The 19,937-nt window shown below is 54.9% G+C and overlaps 1 protein-coding gene across 1 annotated transcript; it reads right to left on the bottom strand.

Moving 5' to 3' along the window:
* Positions 1-4,833: 4,833 nt before the first annotated feature.
* Positions 4,834-18,526, bottom strand: LOC148106755 (DENN domain-containing protein 3-like). The gene is made up of 6 exons (XM_087860472.1): positions 18,477-18,526; positions 17,451-17,565; positions 15,110-15,252; positions 12,027-12,138; positions 7,963-8,082; positions 4,834-7,607 (listed from the first exon to the last, which is right to left on the bottom strand). Exons 5-6 carry the CDS (start codon positions 8,071-8,073, stop codon positions 7,116-7,118), a joined length of 603 nt encoding a protein of 200 aa, XP_087716598.1. The 5' UTR covers positions 8,074-8,082; positions 12,027-12,138; positions 15,110-15,252; positions 17,451-17,565; positions 18,477-18,526; the 3' UTR covers positions 4,834-7,115.
* Positions 18,527-19,937: the final 1,411 nt, after the last annotated feature.

The raw sequence follows: 19,937 nt of genomic DNA, 5'->3' as shown, positions 1-19,937 counted from the left end.
GTCATTTCCTGACTTGTTAATGAGGTGGTATCTCATTATGATTTTGATTTGTATTTCCCAAGTGATATGGAACATTTTTTCATGTGTCTGTTGTCCATTTGTATGTTTTCTTTGGAGAATGTCTATCCGCGTCTTCTGCCCGTTTCTTGCTTGGATTATTTATTCTTTGGGTGTTGAATTTGATAAGTTCTTTATAGATTTTGGATATTAGCCCTTTATCTGATTAAGACATTTGCAAATCTCTTCTCCCACTCCGTCGGTTGTCTCTTGGTTTTGTCGACTGTTTCCTTTGCTGTGCAAAAGCTTTTCATCTTGATGAAGTCCCAATAGTTCATTTTTGCCCTTGTTTCCCTTGCTTTCTGTCACTTTAGGTTAATGTTGCATCCCCTGGAATTTTATATACATGGAAACAGGATGGACAGTATGTCCAGTATGGTTTGTTTTACTCACCCTAATACTTTTCAGATTCACCTTTGTTGTGTGCACCAATAGTTTGTTACTTTCCATTGTTGAGGAATATTCCATTATATGGATATACTAAAATTTGTTTATCCATTCACCGGTTGATGAAAATTTCAGTTTTGTCCAGTTTGCTTTTCTACATTAAGCTGCTATGAGCATTCATGTTCACATCTTTGTATGGACATACGCTTTCATTTCTCTGGGAATGGAATACCTAGATCGAATGGGAAACACATAACTTTTTAAAAAACTGCCAAATTATTTTCCCAAGTGGTTTTACACTTCTATCAGCAGACAGGGCACGGGATGGGGCCACTTTGCCATCACAAGCGGGAAACTGTGAGACTGGACCCTAGAGCTTCAGGTGGGGAAGCAGCCTCGAGAGATGGGCCTTAGCCAGCCTGACCCGAAGTTCGATGAGTGAGTGAGTCTAGTCCTTTTTTTTTTTTTAAGCTTTTATTCGTTTATTTGAGAGAGAAAGAGATAGAATGGGGAGAGGAAAGTGGAAGCTGGGAGAGAAAAAACAAAGCTGAGAAGATGGGAGAAGTGGGAAATCTCCAAGGGCAGTCTGCTCACCTTGCAGACACCGGAAAGCGGGCAGCCTTCTGTGCTGAGCACGACACAAAATCTGCAGAGAGAACACTGCTTTCGTGGGGATTTAATACTGATAATGACTTTTGTCCAGCCCACGATAGAAACAGGTCCAGGGGAGCCCCTGCAACTGCATTGTCTTTGCTAAACCAGGATGCACTGCCTGTTCACCCTGGAGAGAAGGTGAGGGAGCCTCCTCTGGACTCAGAACTGGTCCTCCCCTCCCCCGCCCTGCCTTGGGAGGCTGAGGAGCTCAGTAACTGAGAGCACAACTTTGGAGCCACACGAGCTGGGTATGAATCCTTTCTCTGCCATTTACTTGCTGGGTAGACTTGAGCTGGGTAGTCATCACCTTCTGGCCTCAGTTTACCCATCTGGAAAATGCATTTAATAGCACTTATCTGATGAGTTGTGACAATGAAATGAGAGAACCAATGGTTTGGGGCAGAATTTCCCAGAAAATGTACATCTTTTCTTCTCTAGAGGCTGGTGCAGGTATGTGGGTGCTCTGGATGGAGGCTAACTTGAGCCCTAGCTACAAGTTTTCCAGGCCAAACGGGCATTTCCGGTTAGGAAGATGGGAGTTTGTCCCCGTCCGGGACCTGCTGAGTGCTGTACAGGGAAAGGGTTTCCCCTCTGTGTGTTGGGGGGGGGGGGTTGTGAGTAATGGGAAGTGGGTGTGTGGCCCAGACCTGAGAGCAGTATCCCTGGAGAGCCCCACGGGTGAGGTCCTGGGGTCACTGCTATAGGCGGCTTAGCCCCTAGGGCTGAGCCTCTGGACAGGGCCTGGAAGAGGTCCAGCTAGTGTGCCCTGTATCCCAGGGACCTGGAACGCCATGGCGGGGCAAGGAGTGGGGAGATCTGTGTGAGCAGGTGAGCAGGAGTGGCTGGGGCACCCCTAGCTCCAGCTGAGGATGAAACCACACCTGTGGCAAATCGTTCACATGTCCCCTCAAAAGAGCTGCATCCACTGCAGGCACTACTGGGGGGCATGACCCTTCCCCCCACCCAGAGGAGTTAATAGTCCCACATTCCAACATCCCTACATTAAATTCCTGTGGGAAGTGAAATTTCAAACATATTGTAAAACGTCCATCAGCAGCCTAGTTCTGAAAGTCCAGAATGTTCCCTCCTGGGCAAGGAGCACATGGTGGTTGTGGCCCATCTTGCTTTTACGCTGGCCAGAGTTGAAGGAGGGAATCTGGCTTCTGGTCCCTCAAATTGTCCCTCCTTTGTTGTGCTTCCCCTTTGAGCATCTTCCCTAGGGGTGCCCCCTGGCCCCTTCCCTTCTGCTCTTGCAGCCTCCCCCCTCCCCATTTCACTGATGAGGAAGTTTAGACTCAGAGAGGTAGAGCAGTCCCCTTAGGGCCACTGGGCTGTCACATGGGGGAGCTGGGGGTTGAACCAGATTGGTCGGACTCCTCTCTCTGTTCTTCTGCAGGGTGTCCCTCTTCCCTGACCAGTCTCCTGGTTCTGACCACCTGAGGGCCAGCATCCCCGGAGGGCAGGTGGCACACCCATACCTCCCAGTGGCCCATCTTACTGGATCTTCGAGTGCCCCGGGCACCAGTTTCCTGGATCCCACTTTTTCTCATTCCAGTGTCTCTGTGTGGATCTGCAGGCTGGTCAGCGCCTTGATGTGGGCAATAATGTGGGCTTCGGTGTGTCCTTGGTGACACCAGCTTCTTACCGCCCACCCTCTTTACTGTGCACCCACCCCCAGTCTTAAAGTGTGCTTCTGTTTCCACTATGAGCAAGTCCCTCCTAGGGACAAGCCCTCATCAGACTAGGGAGGTGGGAGGGTGCTTTTCAAGGAGGAAGTGCTCCCAGGATGCAGCTGCTTTGCCAATACACAGGAAGCCCTTCCTGAATGCTTCCCACAAAAGGTCAGCGCTCAGCCTGTGTGGCGCAGTGCAGGAAGGGGAGAAGCCGCATGGTCTTGTGTGTTTTGTTTTTTTATGTGGGGTCTGAGCATAGCAGAGGCTGCACACGGAGAGGGAGGAGTGCATGCTTTGCAGTGGGACAGACTGCAGCTTTGAGCTCCAGCCCTGCCACCTGTTCCATCGCTTGCATTTTTCCTTTGTCACGGTTTTCACAACAATAGAATGAAGATGATGTTAACATGCCCGTGCTGCAGGGCTGCTATGAGGTTTGGAGACTGTGGACACAGCATCTGACCCACAGAGCTGAGGAAAATCAGCTTTTACTAACACTGCACTCTGGGCGGTCCTTTGAATGATCGCCCCTCCATGATCAAGATGAACAGTAACCTGTACAGGAATGCTATTGCTACCCCATGATACTTATGGAGGGTATATTGTGCCAAGCACTCTGCCGAGTGTTTGACAGGAACAGTTCATTTTCTCCCCACAACAACCTAAGGTTATGGAGCTTCTCTGTAACCTCTATTAACAGATGAGCAAGGACGTTATGCCACCTGCTCAGTGTCTGACCCTGGGGAACAGTTGAACTTGAGCCTGGGTCAGCTTCACTGTCCATGGACTCCTGAACCTGAGCTCTTGGGCACCACAAAGTATGCTCAGGGGATGAGGAGGGTCTCGGCTGCACAACCTGCTGCTCATCTCCTCCGTCTACCTTTCGTCCTCTTTGTATCTGTTTGCATCACTTTTTGTCTTGCCCTTTCCTGATTTTCTGCTTTTATTAGGCAGAGGAATAATCAAAGCCGGCCTCCAGAACATCAGTTTTGAATGCATCATGATAAGGTTGAGGTCATCAAATGTGTCAGTTATCCATGGCTGTGTCACCACGCTAACATCTAGGGCTTAAAACCACAAGTATTTGATTTGCTCGTGATTCTCTGGTTGGCTGGTTGGGGCTGAGTGCATCTCCACAGTTGTGCTGGTCTGCCTGGGTCTCTGGTGGCCGCAGCTGGCTGACTACTTGGCTAGGGCTGGGTGGTCAAGCACAGCCTCACCCACGTGTCTGGCAGGTGGCAGCTTGTCAGCCAGGGAGGATCTGCACTCTTCTACGCAGCCTCCTCACCAGACCTGCTTGGACTTGTTTAGAATCAGGTGACAAGAAAGCCAGACCATCTCCTGCAGCTTCGGCTCAAAAGTCACACCACATCCCCTGTGACACATTTTCCTGGTCAAAGCAAGTTACAAGAGCCATCCGCATTCAAGGGGTGAATGACTGGATTCAATCTCCTGTGGGGAGCAGTGTCAACAAGTTGGTGGCCATTTTTAGTCTACCAAAGCGCCCCCACCGCCCTGCAAAGATCCCCTCACTATAATCCCCTTTGTCCCTCCACTCCCTTCCCTGACTCCCACTCCCTTCTTACACTTTAAATAACAGTTTCTTACTTCCCATCACCCAAAGCTGTACTCAGTTACTCCACAATATCTCATTATGTGCCAGGGACCCAGAAGTGAACAAAGTCCCCGCTTGAATGAATCTAACGTTCTGGGAGAGGGACACACAACCAAGAAATAAACAAGCACACAGTGTAGGGCTGTGCAGGACAACAGCTGCTTTGCAGAACAACAGAGCAGAGTCAGGGGGTGGGGGGTGGGGGTTCCTATTATACACAGAGTGGTCAGTTGGCATCTGATGAGGTGACACATAAGCCTCAAAGACATGAGGGAGTGACACGCTCCAGAGGGAGGAGAGTTCCAGGTGGAGCAAACTCTGGGGACCAAGGCCCTGGGGCTCACATTCAGAGACACACTTCCTTGCAAACTTGGATGGAGTTAAAAAAATTCTACAAATAACCATAACACATTTCATTAAAGAACAACAAAAACATATATAGTAAAACTCTTGCTACGCAAAATTGTTTTATTTTACCTGCTTCTGTTACAACTAGAGTCAAATGATAGCTTCTGAGGACAGAACGGTGGGTTACCTTTTTGGGCTTCAGGAGTTCACCTTTGAAAAGGAGTGTGGCCCTAACCTGCCTCCTGGCTTGTGGTGAGGATCAAAGTGACACCATAAAGATGAAAGTTGCCCTGCCTCTGGTTTCATTTCCTACCGCAAGGTTGTCATTTTTTTTTTTTTAAAGAACACAAATCAGATATTACTTCCTGCTTGAAACCCTCCCCAGGCTCCCTGCGGCCTAAAGAACAAACGCCAGGCTCCTAAGGATGCCTGAAGAAGCCCCTGGACGAGTGCATTTTTGCCCCTTCCACTCGGCGTCCTGGGTCTGCTCAGCTGCCCTAGGCCTGGTGACTCCCAGATCCCCGGGGTCCTCCTCTTCTGTCTCCAGCCCTGAGACCAGCGCGCAGGCCCCACATCTGTCTACCTCCAGCCACCTCCCACAGCCTCTTTCAGGCCGTCTTCCAGGATCCAATCTAAGTACAGCCCAGCATTAGCTGTGATGCCACGGAACACACCCCTGAGCCTCACTCTCCTGTGTGCAGAGGGGCCCGGGACACCTAACTCCTCGGGGTGGGCAGGAAGCCTGGCGAAGACACGCGCGAGGACTCGGGCCAGGCCCCGGCCCACTGCGGGGCGCGACTGCGCGGGTTCCGGCCCTGGGGCTGGGCTGCAGGGCGGCGGGCTAGGGCGGCCCTGCAAAGGGGCCGCGTCCGGGCTGCGGGGGGCAGGGCAGCGGGTGGGAGGGCTTCCCCGAGGTCGGTCCAGCCCCGCCGGCCCAGAGTGCCGCCGGTGGGAGCCCCGGGACCTCAGCTCGGCGGGCCGCCCCTCCCGGCCCCCGCCGAGGCTTCCCCGGACCCGGCCACCACATGCGCGCTCAGTCCCTTGCCGTCCTGAATTCCCGGCGCGACTGTCCGGCGCGGTCTCGGGAGCGGAGCCCCGTGGCGTGCAGGGCATGCGCGGGCCGCGGGGCGCATGCCCGGTCCTCCCAGCGGGGGGGCAAAGATCGGTGCGGGGACTCGGCCCGGCGCGCGCCTTGGCGGTGAAGCCCGGCTCAGCCGGTCGCCGCGCACGCGCGGCCCGCGCCGACGGACGCAGCACGGCCCCGAGGGTGCAAGCCCGCTGCCACCGCTGCCGCCGCCGGGCCGGGACGGCTGTGCGCCTGCGGCGTGAGGCGTGGGAGGGAGGGCCGCCCGTCGGTTCGCGGCGCCGCCTCGCAGTGGTCTGCCCTCGCCTCCCGGCGCCCCGCGCGGTCCGAGTGAGTGCGGGGCTGGGGAGGGGGCCGGGACGCGGGCGGGCGGGCCGGCTCCTGGAGCTGGGGGTTGGCAGGGCCGAGCGGGGCCAAGGAGCCGGTCCGCAGGGCGGATGTGGCGGAGACGGGCCCCTCCCGCGCGGGGCTCGGGAGGCCGAGGATGTGGGGAGGCCGGAGAAGTGGGGAGGACGACGGAGGGGCCCGGGGAGGACTGCGCTGTGGGGAGGACCGGGGCGCGGGCAGGTCGGGAGATGTGGGGCGGACTGGCGGTCTCCGGGAGGACGGGGATGTGGGGAGGCCGGCGTGGGGACACGAGAGGCCAGGGAAGGGGGACGAGGGGGCGGGTTCTGGGAGAACGGGGATGGGTGGAGGACGGACTTGTGGGGAGGTCGGCGTGCTCCGGCAGGCCAGGGGACGAGGGGAGGCTGAGGGCTCGGGTAAACGGGGAGGTTTGGGGGACATGAGAAGGCCTGGGGGGCTTCGTGAAAGATGGGGAGGTTGGTGGATTCGGGGGTCTCGGAGAGACGGAGGGGCTGGAGGCCGGAGCGTACAGGGAGGTTGGGAGCTTGGGGAGGCCAGCTGGCTTTCTTGGGAGCCAGCGGATTGCCTCAAAAACAAAAGCGGGGAGAGAGGAAGGAGGAGGAGGAGGGAAATCCATAGACGAGGCGTCTTCCAGTAGGATGGTCCACAGCATTACTGAACAACAGAAGCTTAACCAGAGAAACACAAGATCTGGACCGGGACACTGGCTGCTGGGGTCTGCCAAGCCCTTCCCCTGTGCTGGCGGGTGCGGGGTGGTCCCCACACAGAGCCCGGCCCAGGAGGACATGCCCACTTTAGAGCCAAGGAGGCTGAGGCTCAGTAAGGGCTGGCACCTCACTCAAGGCCACAAAACTAGAAAGCAGCCACGGCCAGGCCGGTTAGCAGGCTCCATCAGTGCCGACACCCACACTCTCCTCGCTGGAGCCCCGGGAATTTAAGGGAACTGGCACGTGACACGGGGTCCCGGCGCCCAGAACCCCCCAGCCTCGAAAACACCCGGAGGACTGCAGGAGGATGGTGCAGACGCGCAACAGCACCCCGCGTGCGTGGAGCCCAGAGCACGAGCCCCAGGGACAGGAGTGCCCACCCTCTCCCTGTGGCCAGGGCACGTGGCCCTCCCTGCAGGGCCCTTTGGAAGCCCCTCTCCGCCAGTCCCCACAGGGGTCACAAGGATCTGACATTCTACAGCAAATGGCCAAGGCCTAACCTTGCTGACTTCTTCAAAGTAGTGGAGGTGGCAGCCCATGAGGAAGGACGTCGGTGCCATGACGATGTCTAGCATCTGGCGCGACAAGACGGGCACGAACGTGTGCTGCCACTGCAGGGGGTGCAGGTAGGCCAGGAAGCACTCGGCGACCAGCGGTAGCAGCGCCCAGCTGGAGGAGAAGAACACCATCCGCTGCTCCATGAGGAGGCACGTTAGGATCTGGGGGAGATCAACGACACCGTGTACACACCTCTGACCACGCGCCATGCACTGAACCTGCGTGTGAATGCGCCACCAAAACCACGTGGAGCCTAGGTCTCACCCGGTTTCCCTGCTGTTTGCCAAAACGAAAGCCCCTTTAACCCCCAAAAGCACTGCTTGTAAATGGTGTGCACAGTCCTGAATGTCTGCTTGAAGCCAAAAAGCAACTATTCCCAGTGTGTTGTGGAACATTTGGAACATTCTGGAATGTTCTGGAACACACGTGCCCTGGAATCACCCTCCAGACGATGACAGCTTAGATGCCCCACCAAGCCAACCAGCACGGACTCCCCAGGTCCGGAGGGACGCTTACCTGCCGCACTTTCTCGAGCCTGAAGCACAGCAAGGGCAGGTGAAGGTCCAAGTCGATGACCGGGCTCTCAGGGTCCACGCGGGAGGGAAACACGATCTGTAGTGGCTTCATGTTAAATATCTGTGACGACCAAGTTCCGTAATTAGTTCAGAGAGCCGCTCCCAGCAGAGGCCAAAATGCACTGAGACTCTCCGTTCTGGCACCGAGGGTGTCTGACCTAGGATACGTGTTTGAAGACTCACGCTATCCCCGTATATGTCACAGAACCAAACAGTCCAGAGACACACAGAATTGCTGAGCAAGGCTCAGACGTGAATCAAGTACTGAATGTCTTTTTCGGCCAAACTTCCCTAAACTCTTTACTTCATTAGCAGACTGCCCATCGGCAAAGATAAACTGACACCTGGACATCTGTCCCGATCAGCACAGGTTCTAAGTCAAACACGATCGGGTTACTCTTAGAACACTTACTGCATATTACAAATTCTCTTAGTATTTTCAACGTAATTTTCAAAGCTCTTTAAAGACGTGCACTTTAAGAAATCGCTGAGAAAGACTTTATTTTTCTCAATGATGGTATCTCAAAATTACACTTTGATTCAAATTCAGTATCTGCAGAATGCCCCTTCTGTGTAAAAGGACGCGGTAGATGGAGGGGGACGGTAGGGGCCCCTCCACCGAGAAGCCTTCCTGCTCATTGGCAAGTTCGTTCCTGACCGTGGGTGTCAGCCTTTTGGGGGGCACCCAGGAGCGTCCCTGGAGCCCTGGGGACCAGCAGAACGGAGTGACCCAAGTGTGAGGAGCACCGGGCCACAAGCACAGAGAAGATTCGAATCTGAGCACAGAGAAGCTCCCGCCAGGAAAAGTGTGGAAGGAGGACACACGGAGAGATGCGGAGCACTGGCTGGAGAACAAATGTTCGCCTTCCACACGTGCTCACACCTGCATCACCACGGCTCTGCGTGAACGCTTGTGCAAAGAACCTGAGGGCAGGAGAAGCCTTCTTTCTGCAAGGGCTCCCCGACGGCACCGTCTTGTCACCCACTGGCCCACAGAAGCAAGACACATCAGAATCAAGGCGGACGCGCTGTGTGGACAGTAACATCCTTTTTATTTAAAACAAAACACGGTAGAGCAGAGTTACATGCTCCCAGCGGTGATGAACTATGAATCATTGTAAAGTTTATATGAAAAATTCCCCTCAATATTTCAAAAAATAAACATATCGACCAGCTTCCCAACTACAGGTAGAAACTAATACAAACACCAGTCATTCTACCAGGGACGCTGTTGGGCCCCCGGGATGCCAGCAACCTCACGTGCGTGAGACCCACACCCTCTGAGCTGGGCTCTGCTGTCCACCCCACCTCTCAGGTGAAGAGACTGAGGAGGGAGAGAGATTTCGGGGAAACACTTTCCAAAGTTCAGCTTTGACTGTAGCCCCACGCAGACAATAGGATCCACGCACAAAGCAACACAGGAAGTGAGTCCGGTAGAGTGAGACGGAAAAGGCGCATTTCACGTGCACACCCAGCGACTTGGCCGTGCTCTGAAAGCACGTAAAATCAGACCCGCTGGTGGGCAGAGAAGCGGCAGAGCGGGCCCAGGGACGCGGGGTGTCTGCTGCTCTCGGGCCGGTGGTCCAGGCGCCGTCCGCGAAAGGGCACCGAGCCAGGCCTGGTGGAGGCTGGGCGCCACCGCCCCTGACGCAGACAGGAGATGCCCCACCCGGCGCCCACACGCTTGATTCACAGGAACCACAGCTCCTGACCACTAGCTACACAGCATCTCCATCAATGTTTGCTTGTAGTGGGTTCTGGAATTCCATGCTGAATCGGCTCCGGGGTTAGAGAAGAACCTTGGCCTTGGGTTTTTCCAAAACAAGGAACAGCCACAGTGGTTCAACACTCCCAAAGATGGGTCAGGGCCACGTATCAATGAGGACCCCAGAGCTGGTGAGGCCGCACGAGGGGGATCACAGCGGCTAGTCTGAGCCAGACTCGGCTCATTCGGACAAATGCGCAAGAACCAAGACGCAGGCCCTGCTCTGTGAACAGGACAGGCTAACGCCGAAACACGACCCATCCGTTCATTCATTCACTCGACAGCTGTGGAAGCAGCAGGCATGGTAACAGCGTCGCAAACGCAGCTCTGAACAGGGCCTTTTCCTCATGCAGCTTGGAGGCCGATGGAGAAGATGGACATTGAACAAAACACACACGTGTGCGGGCCCTAACTGCAGACCATGCTGGGCTCTGCAGGAAGGGAGCAGGGCACAGAGAGACGGGTGGGAGGTCACACAGAGGCCGTCCCGAAGAACCTGACTTCCAGGAACAGCATATGCAAGGGCCTGGGGGCAGCACCTGCGAGGGACTGAGGGAAATCCAGTGTGGCTGGACAACAGTCAGCAAGGGAGTGAGGACATGAGACAGAGCAGGACACTGATACAGGGGCTAGGGATGCAGGACTGCGGCAGCTACGCAGCGAGAAGCCATTGTGGGCTTTTACGCACAAGAGGAGAGTCCAATGGATAGATGTTAACAGTCCCTGCAGCCACTATGCAAAGGATGAACTGAATGAAGGGTCAAGAATGGACATGACCAGACCAATGGCTCCCCAAGTCACGCAGGTGGGACCCAGTGGCCCTGCAGCCACTATGCAAAGGATGAACTGAATGAAGGGTCAAGAATGGACGTGGCCAGACCAATGGCTCCCCAAGTCACGCAGGTGGGACCCAGTGGCCCTGCGTGGGGTGGTGGCCGTGGCCAACTAGAGGCAAACGCCGGGAGCTGGCCGGTCAGGGATGAGCCATGGATGGAATGCAGGGGTGAAGAGAAGAGGCATCAAGAACGACCCCCAGGAAACTTTCTCACGGGGGTGGTAAAAGTCGGAGAACCAAATGTGAGCTCATCCAAGACTCCGAGGTACAGAAGATGGGTATGGGTGCGGTTCGTGCATTACTCATGCTCAAAGGCGGAACATAGTACATACGGTTAACCCTCAAACTGCCCTGAACTCGGCTTTGTTCACTGCTTAGCCGGTCCTCAGGGAACACTTGTTGAGTGATTAGAGCAAGAACAGAAACTTTGATGACTTCACTGAACCATAAAAAAATACCAATTATCCACATAATAAAGATGAGAGCCTTGCACAAAACAAGAACCCAATAAACGTCCCTACAAAGGTTTCTGGGAGCAGAACCAAGGTCCTGGGGCAACTTGCTCTGTCTCTGGGCCTGGAATGCATCTGGCAGGGTTCCCTCCCCCATCCCACACACTGTAGTGTGATATTAAAAATATACATTTTAAGTTCATGATCACATGTCTCCTGCGAAATAAAATTAATTTTTCAACTGTGAATAATAATCAATACGTAGAGAACCGAGATCTCTATGTCTAAGCTTCCAGAAAGGACTGAGTGAAGCAGAGTCGACATCTATGACTTTCTTCCAGACACTAATCTGGCAGGTGCTTGTTTGAGAACGAGGAAATGCCCGGTGGTTGCGTCAGTCTGGAAGATGCCAGGCCAGACAGGTGTCATCACAGCTCAGCCGTCTTGGCCCATTACTCGGCAAAGGGGGAACGTGGGCTGCCTTTCTGCAACTGTCCTTAGCCCGAAACCCTCAAGTGGTGAAAGAGCCAACAACATCTCAGGACGAGCGTGCCAGGGAACCCAGACCCACGGAAACGCTTGGCCACTTATTCAACAACACGGTGGCACTGGGAAAAACCAAAAAATAGGAAGCCAGGTACTTTTCATTAATCACCCCGGACAGGAGAAAACATGAATCAGTTTAATACAATACCCAATATTCCAGACAAATAAACCAAATGAGCCGGTGTGTTAAGCACTAAGGGGGCCCATCACCAGCTCCACACCACGTATCACGGGCCGCCCGGCAAACGCATCTCTAGAAACAGCGTAAATAGATGATTCTGTAAGGAACCTGAGAAGCGTAATTTAAACACCCTGGAACGTAAGAAACAGTTTAAAACATTAAACCCATCGTCGACATAGGACTTTTACTATTCATAAAGAAAAGACAAAATTCCAGATTTAATGACCAAATGAAGCGGTCCAGGCGGCGGGCTAGGTGTCAAAGACAGTTTTGCAGCAAAATCTTTTATGTGATTGTCAACTTCAAAATCTTTACAGAGCTTCAGATGAGTCAATAAACTAAAATAAAAAAAAATCAAATCACAAAATAAGTATGAGTATCCAATTGTCATCTTAGCATTTCTTTTTTTATAATAATTTTTTATTATGTTAGTCACCATACAGTATATCCTTAGTTTTTGATGTAAAGTTCCATGATTCATTACTTGCGTGTAACACCCAGTGCTCCATGCAATACGTGCCCTCCTTACTACCCGTCACAATGGAATATTACTCAGCCATCAGAAAGAACGATTACACAACATTGCAGTGACATGAAGGGGACTGGAGGACATCTTAGCATTTCTAATCAGCGCTGACCTGTCTGCCAGTGCCGGCAGCCCCAGGGCCTTCCAGGCTGGGGGCGGGGGAGGTGGCGGGAGGACACTGACGACAACCCTAGGCCTCAGACAGCAAGGTGAGGCTGCCCAGGGTCAGGACCTGCCTGCAGGGGGGCACAGGAGAGGTGGAGCGTGGGGGGATGGGGGCTGGTCATGTTCTGTTTCTTGCTGTGAGTGCTGGTTACACAGCTGGAATTCATGCAATTTTCTGTCTGGGTCATACTTCAGCAGCGAGTAAACATCTCAAAGGAAAGTGCTTGGCCACGTTTGTTTCCCAAATGCATTCTGACTTTTGAAGTACGGTTGGCCCTTGAACAATGTGAGGGGTTAAAGGTGCTCTCCCCCACGCAGTTGAAAACCTGCATAGAACTTCTCAACCCCCAAAAAACTTAATTGCTGATAGCCCGCTGCTGACCTAAAGCCTTACCGACGACACGAACGATCGATTAACAGGTATTCTGCATGTAATATGCATTATATCCTGTATTCTTAGAATAAAGTAAGCTAGAAAAGAGGAAATGTTTTTAAGAAAATCCTGAGGAAGAGAAAATACATATATAGGACTGTACTGTATTTGTTGAAAAAAATCCAGGTGTACGTGGACGCGCACAGTTCAAACCGCGTTGTTCAAGGCACAGCGGCAAGTGACTGAAACGCATGACGGACCAGCAGGTGCCTGGGGGCAGGCGGCTGGGAAGTGACCACAGGGTGTAAGGGAACTTTGGGGCGTGGTGAAGATGTTCTCTGTCTTAATGGCAGTGGTGGTGACATGGTGTCTACATTAGGCAAAATTCAGCCAACTGCCCTGGAAACCCCACCTCTGTGCCCTGGGGCGGTCCCCGGCCTCACTCGCCACAGCAGGGCCACAGCAGGGCCCACGCGTGTCCCGCAAGCCAAGCGCTTACGCTGTTACTTTAAGTAACAAATCATAAGTCCGCCTGGGGTCAGTCAGGGCGCCTAGGTGGCGCAGTCGGTTAAGCATCTGACTCGTGATTGGAGCTCAGGTCGCAATCTTAGGGTCATGAGATCAAGCCCGTGTCAGGCTCTGCACTCAGCATGGATCCTGCTTGGGATTCTCTCTCTCTCTCCCTCTGTCCCTCCTCCCTGCTCTCTCTCTCTCTAAAAATAATAAATGAATAAATCTTTAAAAATAATAATAGCTCTTCCTGAAGTTAGTGTCAGGAAATGGAGATAATTCAATATTCTTCCATATTTTAATTATTGTCAAAGAATAGTATCGAGTTAAAAAAAAAAAAACCAGACTCTCCATAATCTAATTCCCCAAATACAACTAAGCATTCTCTCCCAATTTCTGTCCACACAGAGGCCTAGTTTACACGCCACCATTATAGCAGAAAAACAGATTTTAAAAATCTATAAATCTGTATTTATAAACTGCCTTTTGCATTTCTGTCATCTGTTTTTCTGTTTTCTAGTTCGGGTCATTTAGCAACGACCATCAGGAGACAGAAAACTCGAGGAGCAGGGAAACTGAACACGTTTTTCGAGTTAAATGTTCCTTTGCATTAACGTCTAGCAGGATGGTATTTGTTGCCAGTCACACGTGAATGATCACGCGTACAAAGGCCGAGAAAGTGAAGCAGGTGCTGTCCTCCCCGCAGGCCCGAACCCGTTCCGTTCGAGAAAGGGTGGCAACACCACCCCCAATTCACAGAAGAGGAAACGAGATGGGTGCACAAGCCACCTACCCTCAGGTGCTGAAGATTACCAGTTAATTAACGAAAAGGGACCCTGTCCTAATTTATCATCCTATCACTGCCCACGCCCGGGCAGACATGCCCTACTGAGCACGCAGTCCCGGAGGGAGACCCGGCGAGCGCTCTGTTCTGTGTCGGGGGCAATAAAACGCGGGCTAGACCCAAACTATGGGCAAACACCAGCCACATTTTGAAAACTAAAACATTAAGGTGCTGGAACTTGAGCTCCGAAGGTGGTGAGTTTGGTCAGGAAGGATTCCTGCTCGTCCCTCTGACCACAGTGTGAGAACCAAAATGATGGTCTTTCCAGAAGTCTGCGACTTGCCAGGGGTGGAGGGTGGGTATTACGGCATTAAGGCAAACCTCCGTTGGCCGCCTCTGTCGTTAACCAAACCACTGAGAATTCCAAGACTAGAACTTGGTGAGAACGAAAACCAGGCGGCCAGGGCGCGTGTGGCCGGGGGACGGACCGTGTACACACGCCACAATCATCCCCCGACGACAGGCGGCAAGTGCGCCCGACGCGATTCTCTCTAGAGTTTTCAAAACTTCTCTACGTCCTCAGGCTTTCTACTCAATATCATCAGCATTAAGGCACTTCAAGATTCCACCCCAAGAAAAGATAATTCGTTAACTGTCATGAACTTAACAGGACTGACAGCAGCGGCAGCCTGATTTTCTCAGATAACAGGAGAAGAGCTATTTCTGATGGACGTCTTTTTTAAAAAACCAAACAACATAAAATCCTCCATACTAATTTTACTTCCCACAGTTTGGTTTCATCTTCCCTTGTCTGGCAGACCTTCCCCACAGGCTACCGCCTCGAGAAGCCTCTGGGCCTTCACGGGAGCTCCCGTCACCAAACCAGAGCCCGCCCACCACCGCCAGCGCCAGGCGTGGCCTCGCAGACACGCGGGCACCGCACGGGCTCACCAGGACAGGCAGTCCTTGAGGGCGTTGTAGTAGGGGAGCTTGGAGACCACGCACACCGCGAACGGTCCGAAGCAGCCAGCCACGCCCGCGGTCGGCCAGGATGGCTCCCAGTGCGCCTTGCCATTGTAGAAACACGACTCGTCCTGGAGAGAAAGCAACAGGCCCGTGTCACCCTCCGATCCAGCTGGTCCCAGCTTCTATCCTCAGCAGTGTGGGCCTCTGCAGACAGAAGCGAGAGGGCAGGGGCCCAGACAGCATCCTGCTCCCCCGCCACCCGGCTGGCGCCCCCTCCGGTGTCACCGCAAGTCCCAGTCAGCGTGGATGCCCCCCCTGTGTCACTGGGAGTCCCAGTCCTCGCAGATGCCCCCCTCCCCCAGTGTGTGATGTGCTGAGGTGGCAGAGACAATGACACGTCCCAACCCCAGATGGGAACACAGTGAGAACACAGTAAGACACAGAAGGGGCCATGGGCTCTGCTTACACAGGAAAAAACCTCCAGCACTGGGCCATATGTGTGTGTGTCGGTGGGGGAGAGGGGGGGTTCTCAGCTGGAGAAAAGTACCGGCACCGAGATTCCAGAAGGCACAGACCACTGCAGAGCTTACGAGTGGCGCATCACTGAGGGCCACAGTCTGGCCCCCGTGGAGGGTTGTTTGGGGTTTTTCAGTAGGGACGGCGGACCGTGATAACAGCTCCACCTGGGGATGGTGTGAACGCGAGGGTCTTGCAAGACAGGGGGAGAGCCCGGCAAGCAGTGGGCACGCCATTCGTCTACCCACCAACATTGAACCAAGGCCCTCAAGTCAGTGTGCTGGGCCCCCAGGCAAGTCCCCTCACCTCCCTGTGCGACTGCCTGCTCCCTCAGCGGTAAAATGGGGATGATGCTGAGAGTTCCCAGCCCCCTTCGCTGTGGATTAAATGAACGACTGTGCAGGAGGGTCGTCGGCACCGGGCTGAGCACACGGGCAGCTGGCATATGAGGACCACAGTGCCGTCTGCACTCCGGGCGGGGCTGCGCGTGCAGTCCACGGAAAGACAGGAGCGCAGGACAGGGCGTGGCTGGTCACTGGGCACGAGGGGAGGTGGGGAGGCCAGCATGTAGGGCCCAGAGTCACCCCGAAACCACGCAGGCACTGAGAGGATGGGCGAGGGGTCACGCACACCCCAGCAGCCAGGTGTAGTGGGGGAGTCACAGGCAAAGCAGAGGCTGTGACCTTTTTAAAATGTATTTAAGGATAAGAGAAATAACATGTACTTCTCATAGCGATCACTTCACAGACAGGCTCCCAAGCACCTTCCTGAATAATCCAGCCTCCCATCCTGTCTCTGCCGGAAGCGCTGGCCAGGGAGGGGCAGGAACTCGGCCCCCGGCTCGTCTCCCACCCCTACCTAACCCAGGCAAGCAGGCAGGCTGCCAACGCCGCAGGCCCAGCAGCCCGCACACACGGCCATGAGGGGTGGCCTCCCCGCGCTGCCCACTGCCCACCCTAGTCCAGGGGTCCAGGGGACGCCTAGTCCAGACACGGAGGTCGCGCACTCAGACATCAGCAGAATGCTGGACTCCCACAGGTTTCCGAGGCACATCCACAGGCGTGAAGGGACAGAGCCCATCGAGTTGAGCCTTATGCCGTGACACTTAGGGATAATTCTCCCAGCACACCTGGCCCAGCCTCTGACGGCAGAGTGGGGAGGAACAACCGGGCAGCCACCGCCCCCTCAGTGTGGGATTCCTGGACTTCCCCAGGGTAAAGCACTGCTGCTTCTGGAAACCCTCTGGACACAGGCCGTGGGTCACCCCGCCTCTTCAGGTGCACGGCGGCCCCTGCGACCTCCAGGGGCCGGCTGGCTCGCACTCGTGGCCCTGCCGGGCGGGGGAGGGCCAAGTCATGCTCTGGAGGCCCAAAGCTGTCACCCCACATACAAGAACACAAATGTCCCTCCACGGACATGTGGGAAACAAGCTGTGGCTCACATACACTGGGCGGTAGGACTCGGCCGTAAGGACAGAGGTGCTGCTGCCCCAACGTGGATGAACTCTGACCCCATTCACTGAGTGCACGAAGCCAGACACAGAAGCCACATGCAGCCTGAGTCCACTGACACCAGGTGTCCGAAGCAGGCAAACCCATGTGGGCAGAACGGGGGGCCGGGGGTGGGACTTCCGGGGTGATGAATGTCTTTTGCAACCAGGCGTGGCAGGGGCTGCCCGCCAGCGGGAGTGTATTTAGTGCCACTGACCCACACACGCTAAAATGATTACAATCGTGGTGATTGCGGGAAGCGTGTTTCAGCAAAAATAAACACCAGCAGATTTCAGAGGGAATTCACGGCAGTCACGTACGTGCAGGGGTCGGGAGTACTGGGCAACCACGGCATACTTCTGTTCCCACAGACATCGGTCAGCACCAGGAAGTGGACACAGTCCTCCTACGGTTCGGAGGCCACGTACACGCCCCCTGCGGGTAGAGAAAGAAGAGGAAATCTCGGCACGGCCCCGTGGCATCCACCTCCGAGGCTGGGCTCTCCGTGAGCCCACTTTGCGGCCTACAGAACCTGTCCTCGCCCTGCCAGCTGTGGCACTTGGGGGGTCGGGCCGCCAGCCAGCCGTGGCCCCCTCCGTCCCTCCGTGGGTGCCCATTTCTCAGCCACCCTCTGTGCTCTGCAGAATTTAGCGAAGGAACATAAGAACAACCGCAGACAAACCCTCTGGGGTGTGCCTGGGGGAGGCGACCATTTCTGAGCATGGCAGGTGCAGGGGTTGTCCTAGCTGTCCCCGGGTTGTAATCCCTGAGACCGGGAGACAGCAGCCATTCCCGATGGAACCTCCCAGACAGGGAATGACGGACGGGAAGTCCCTAGTCTGAGTCTTCTACACCAGCCACTCAGCGTTTCTCAAAGACCAGTGGAAAACATGAGGGCCACCCACTGCCGGGAACAGGCCAGGTGGGGAAAGCATGTGAGCCCGGGCTGCAGGCCCCGGGGTCCCCAGAAAACAGGGGCCAGAGAGCCCGGCGGAAGTGCACTCTGGGGGGAGATGCTGCAGGCTAACTGGACTCATCCTGACCCACCGGCCGGACCTCTGGAAGACGGGCCTGTCAATCAGAAGTGAAAATCCTTGGAAAGCACCTCTACCAACCGTGCTGGCGATCCCGACAGCCCTTCGTCTGGGATTCGCTCTCCAAAACATGGGGGCTGCACTATTGGGCTGCACGTCCTTCAGCTCCCAAACCCCCAAGATTAAGAGAACTGAGACCTGCAGTTTGGCCTCGGGGCTGCCAGGGGTAACCAGCCCCCCGTCTGTCACCCTTTCTTGACTTGGTTTCTAGAAAGCACCATGGGGGAGTTGGGAAAGCAGGGCGGGGGATACCTGGGAAGCAGAGCTGAGGCAGGCCAAGCAGGTCCACACCGTTGGGGACACTAATGTCTTCAGGAGGGAGGCCCTTCCAGGGCTCCGTTTTGGGCTTGTCCCTCTTCTTTCTGAAGGAGCGCCTTCTGGTCTTGCTCAGAGTCGCGGAGGGGGCGCCAGCCATCTGACTGTCATCCTTACTGACGAAAGGAGGCACAAAAACCGACAGGACCTCCAGATCGAGAGAAGAGGGGCTGCTGACCCCCTGCTTCAGGGACACCTAAAGGGAGTAATACGAGTAAGCCAACAGCGCTTACCCTTGCTCCGCTGTGCGCCTTCTGTCCAAGCACCCACTGTCGCTCTGTTCCCCTTCGACCCACCAGAGTGCCGGTTCCGCACCCACGTGTGTGTGTGGCCTCACCCACCAGTGGCCCAGGACAGGAAGGACGGCAAAGAAGCTGCTTTTAGGGACCCATCAGGCCATGCGTTCAGGCAAGTCACCCACAGCACAGGGTCTGGCTCTCCGGCTGCCCCTGGGCACACAGCCCGGCAGTTGCCAGCCCAGGACTGACAGGCAGACCTCAGTTCACATCCAGCTCTGCTTGGACTGCAGCAGCGAACGCCGCATCCCTGAGCTTCCCTCTCAAGGGGGCAAGGTCGCAGGTCAAAGGCTCAACCCCAGCCCCCACACCAGAGGCCCCAGTGCCCTCCCAGGTTGGGGGGGCCGCATACTGTCCAGCCCAGTACAGATGGGGTGCCGGCGTCATGCCCCATGCCAGTGGTCCTGTTGCCACTGACCTGGGGACACGGACCGAGGGGTGAGAAGAAGGACTGCCGGCCTCAGAGAGAAGAGACACACCCTTCCTCCAGCAACCAAACGGTCACCCCAGGTCTACACAACAGGGTCATTCAGCCTGAACACTTTCGAACTTTAACTTGGTACCCGATTTTTACAAAACCTTTTGTCTTTTCAGTCTTCCCCCAGATAATATGAAGAGCACGGGCTCTGCCTCCGACCTCCGTTCTGTCTAGCTACGATGCCTGAGACGGGCCACTCCGCAGAGGCAGTTGCCGGACTGCTCCCCGAGCTCCCAGAAGAGGTCAACAGGCCGTGACAGAGAAACGGGCAGGTCAGCTCCAAGCTAGTGGAGAAACAGAAGTCAGGGGCAGGATTCGCTGGGTGGCAAGCATGTGGGAAGGTGGGAGGATGCCGGGGTGGGGTGGGCTGCGCGGAATCAAAGATCTCTGAGGGACTCAGAGAGGGCATGAGGAAGGACATCGTTGTCACCAGGAGAAATGGAATTGTCACCGGCAGGGAAGGGACAGCCAGCATCACCGTTTCAGTAAGAATCGTGGAGCCAAAGGGGAACTCTTACCCTTGAGAGGATTCATACAAGGAACTCCCATCAGTAAATACACTCTCTAAACTCAAAAAGCTTATTTTTATTCTGTATAATTTAAATTCAGGCAATAATTTCTTTA

This window comes from Ursus americanus, unplaced genomic scaffold (genome assembly GCF_024610735.1).
Source record: "Ursus americanus isolate L20-20 unplaced genomic scaffold, mUrsAme1.1.p SCAF_65, whole genome shotgun sequence".
Classification (NCBI taxonomy): Eukaryota; Metazoa; Chordata; class Mammalia; order Carnivora; family Ursidae; genus Ursus; species Ursus americanus.
This window is presented reverse-complemented; position numbering and strand designations above follow the sequence as displayed.

Bases quoted from the DNA above. Each gene is read 5' to 3' on its own strand.
- LOC148106755 (XM_087860472.1), bottom strand. From the start codon at position 8,073: ATGAAGCCACTACAGATCGTGTTTCCCTCCCGCGTGGACCCTGAGAGC. The intron at 7,608-7,962 runs GTAAGCGTCCCT...GATCTCCCCCAG, and splicing joins GGCTCGAGAAAGTGCGGCAG to ATCCTAACGTGCCTCCTCAT.